The following is a 3,919-nucleotide window of genomic DNA, read 5'->3' on the forward strand; positions in this document are numbered from 1 at the left end:
GAAGCTGATAATTTGGAGGACCAGGGAAGGGAGAGAGGGGTGCAGGAGGGGCAGGTAGTCCGGGGAGGCGGTGTAGGTGGGGAGGGTTCCTGAGGGGCCAGGAGAGGAGCTGGGCAGGAGCAGAACAGGGAAGTGGGCTGTGGCCTGGGTGAAGCTGCACCTTTGGTATCCTGCACCCCCACAGGCATTGGCAATGCGTAGGGGTGCACGTGCGCCCCCTGGGATTGGCCGTGTCCCCCCTGAGATTGGCTGCTGCTGATGTTGCCAGTGGCATCTGTGGGTGGTCGCTGATCACCTCTCGGTGCTTGCTACCTTTGCCTCCACGCTCCCCCCACTGGCCAAGACCTGCGGGTGGTCCATGCTTGGCCCGCCCTTGCTGCCAACATTACTGTGGCCGCCTGCAGGTGGATCCTGGTCACCACCATCCCTCCCTACAATCTTCTTCCTGAACCTGCAGCTCCCTCCTCCCTCCCTATCCTGGGAGAGGAGGCTCAGCTGCAGGGGAGCAGGAAGATGTCGAGGCAGCTTCTGCAGCCACAGTCCCAGCAGCAAGGGGAGAAACTGTCCCTATATCTCTGTTCAGTCTTAGGGGCTCAGGGCTGAGGCAGGTCCCAGCCCATAGCATGAACCAGACACCATAGGTCTAATACCTTTGCCCCTTTCCCCTGCAGAGGCTCTGCCATCCAAACTGGAGAAGCCAGCATACACAAAGGGTAAGTGCTGGGGGAGCCGGTCCTGGCATTAACAGAATGATTCCACAGAACCCACACCCTCAAAGCAGAGTCAAACCCTCTCCCAGCCCAGCACTGAAACCCCCTGTGCTGGGGCCTGGGTCGTTGGGTTGGGATTTTCCTGTCCTTACCTATAGATTTGCTGCCACTTTCTCCCTTTTATCAGGGTAGAAGCTCTCCCCCATGCCAGGGTGAGGAGCTGTGGGGCTATATCTGCTCAGCCTCCAGGGCCAAGGGCAGAGGCAGCTCCTGGGGCCCAGGAGGGTCCCAGGCAAGACGGGGCTCCTGGGGAGGGTGAGGAACAGCCCCACCTGCCCCAGGGCTGAGCTCTGCCCTGACACTGTGATTGTCTCTCCCAGTGATGGTGACTCTGGATCCAGACACAGCTCATCCCGAACTCGTCCTGTCTGCAGACTGGAGATGTGTGACACTGGGAGGCGTGCAGCAGGATCTGCCAGACAATCCTGAGAGATTTGATTCTCTGTACTGTGTGCTGGGCTGTGAGGGATTCACCTCGGGGAGACACTGCTGGGAGGTGGAGGTGGCGAGGGGGTTTTGGGCCATGGGGGTCGCCAGAGAGTCTGTGAAGAGGAAGGGAGTGATCAGAATTAGCCCTGAGGAGGGAATCTGGGCTGTGCAACGAAGGTCAGTGGTGCACCGAGGGCTCAGTCACTTTGAGGCTCTCACTTCCCTTGGTCCCACCCCCCTGCCCCTGTGCCAGGCGCCGAGCAGGGTCCGGGTGTGTCTGGACTATTCATGGGGGCAGGTGTCATTTCTTGATGCTGGTACCGAGTCCCCGATCTTCACCTTCCCACTAGCCTCGTTTGCTGGGGACAAAATCCGGCCCTGGCTCTTGCTGTGCAGGACTGGGTCCAAGCTCAGATTGTGCCGGTGAGTTGGGTGGGGAGGGGGACAGCTGGGGAATGGAACATCTCACATGGGGAAATGGGCCGCTCCAGCTTTTCATTCTCTGTGACCCCGGAGGAATCCCTTCTACCAGCCCCTGTCCCCTTTTCTTATGCCCCTGGGAGCTGCCAAGGTGAAAGGTGCAGTCTGCACAGACAAGTCTGTCCCATTGCAGCAGGTGGCACCAGGCCTGTCTGTGCCCACACTTGATGGCTCTGCAGGACTTGAGCAAGGCTGCCAGAATGGACCCTTGGGGAAGCCGCCAGGTTTGGGGCCGCCAACCCCTTCAGTCCCAGCAGCCCAGGGCTGGGGCTCAGGGCAAAGTGTCTCTTGGTGTCCTTTGCCCACAGAGCCCTGCTGGAGGATCTGGGGGTGGGAGGCCACCTGGGCTTGGAGCCTGAGCTCTGCCAGGTGCTGCCTGTGGGAAGCTGCTGGGTTGCTTTGTGCTTGAGCTGGTTTTTCATGTGCAGCAAAGGCCCCTGGGCTGGGGTTTTCTCAGAGCTGGAAGAGTTTCACTCAGGGCAGGTGCCTCCCTGCCTCAGGCTCCTCTGACACTAAGAATTCCCTTGTATTGCCTGGCCCTGGGCCCCGGCAGCTTCACATTCATAGAAATCTCAGTAAACATCTAAACTGGGGTTTTGTAATGGCTTTGTCTCTTGGGCCTTCACTCCCCCTTTTCTCTCCCTACATCTCTCCTGCATGGGCTTCTGTTCCCTTGCTCTGGCTCACATGGCAGGACGCCCCCTGTGGGATGGACACTGCTTTTCCTTGGCCTCGTCTTGGACCTTGGCCTTCTTCACCAAGAGACAACTCAAGCTGGGCCAAGCTCTTATTCACCCACAAGGTTCCTTGCTCTATTGTGATGAAACCAGAGAGTAGGACATCACAGAGGAAAGGACATACAGCAAGACCTAGGACTCTGGGGAGTTGGCGGAGTCTCTGAATGAAGACTGAATAATGTGGTGCGTGAAAGGTCATATTACGTGGTCCCTGTAGTATGTTCTAGGTCTCCCTGGTGAAAGCTGGAGGCTCAGATCCCACTGATCCCTGTGCAGGACTTGGTGGGGATGCTGGCTGTATCTCAGCTCAAGAGGAGCCTCCTCCATCTCAGCTCCAGCAGCAGGTCTGAAGTATTTGCCATTTCAGAGGTTGGAACATTAACTGGGATTGGTGGTAAATCAAAACTAAAGCATATGCTGCTTTTATTTTCTCCAAACCAGTTTTTAAGCAATTCTTAGCCTAACAGGACAGTTTTATGCTGAAAATATTTTGGATTGCAGCAGGCTCACCTTAAAGTGCTTTGTTATTATTATCAGTTATTGGTAGTCAATTAACAAGCTTCCTACTTGTTTCTATTACATTTGTCCTCACTACCTCCACACCAAGGGTTAACAGGCAATTTTACCAGGAATCTAAGGGCTGCACCCAGAGACTCCTGACAGGCCAGTGGACAATCAGAGCCATTTAGAGAAAGGAAACACCGAGCTGCCTCAAGCCAAGTCAAGCTATCTCTGCACTCAGGAAAATGAGACAAACTTTGTTTTTTCTCCTCTCAGAGCCATGGCCACTGATAGCTCTGTGGAAAACCTCCAGGATGAAGTGACCTGCTCCACCTGACCCCAGTTATCTTTCCTGCCTAGTGCAGAGGGCTAGACCCAGTGATCTTGCGAGGTCCCTTCCAGCCCCTAGCATCTATGAATCTGCCTGGAGTTCTTCAGAGATCTGTTGATGATCATGGGCTGTGGGTACAACTTCTGCTGAGCCTGAATCACCCAGTGCTGGAATGGGGTTGGCAGACAAGTTACTGCCCTCAGTGCAGACAGACCTTTCCCCAGAGGAACCTCAGCCCAAGCAGGCAGCTGGAGAACGTGGCCAGGGGAAATACCATGACCAAGGTAATGCAATTAAAATGGCACTGTGTAGTGGAGGGTGCACCCTTGTCTGCTTGTGGACAGGACTCCCTACAAGAGCCTCATAGTTAACTTCCCACTGGCCAGCTTCCAGCGGGAGGGTCTCGGCTACATGCCGACTTTATGGAAATGGGAGATTCCTCCCTAGCTTGCTCCTGCTGAGGGTTGCTCCGTATGGCTGAGGGCAAGCAAAACCTGTGGGCATGCAAACCCCAAGCCTCTGGGCTTGGGTCTGCATGTAGGATGCCTGTCAAAAGATTTGAAAGTATTTGAAGCCACAGGCTGAAAAGTTTGGGGTGGAGGATGTGGCAGGCCAGTAGGGGCGCCCCTGTGTTCAGCCACCCACCTCCCTGCGCCCGACCACCTTCCAGG

General features: G+C 55.9%; 1 protein-coding gene across 1 annotated transcript in view; it reads left to right on the top strand.

Moving 5' to 3' along the window:
- LOC109290054 (zinc finger protein RFP-like) overlaps window positions 1-2,283 on the top strand; it is a 13,930-nt gene extending 11,647 nt beyond the window's left edge. The window contains exons 6-7 of the mRNA XM_019506439.1: window positions 672-713; window positions 1,091-2,283. Of these exons, the coding sequence (XP_019361984.1) occupies window positions 672-713; window positions 1,091-1,626 (578 nt within the window). The 3' untranslated portion in view covers window positions 1,627-2,283. The remainder of the gene's footprint in view (window positions 1-671; window positions 714-1,090) is intronic.
- The last annotated feature ends 1,636 nt before the right edge of the window (window positions 2,284-3,919 follow it).

Source organism: Gavialis gangeticus, unplaced genomic scaffold (genome assembly GCF_001723915.1).
Source record: "Gavialis gangeticus isolate Ggan-Ray unplaced genomic scaffold, GavGan_comp1, whole genome shotgun sequence".
In the NCBI taxonomy this organism is placed as follows: Eukaryota; Metazoa; Chordata; order Crocodylia; family Gavialidae; genus Gavialis; species Gavialis gangeticus.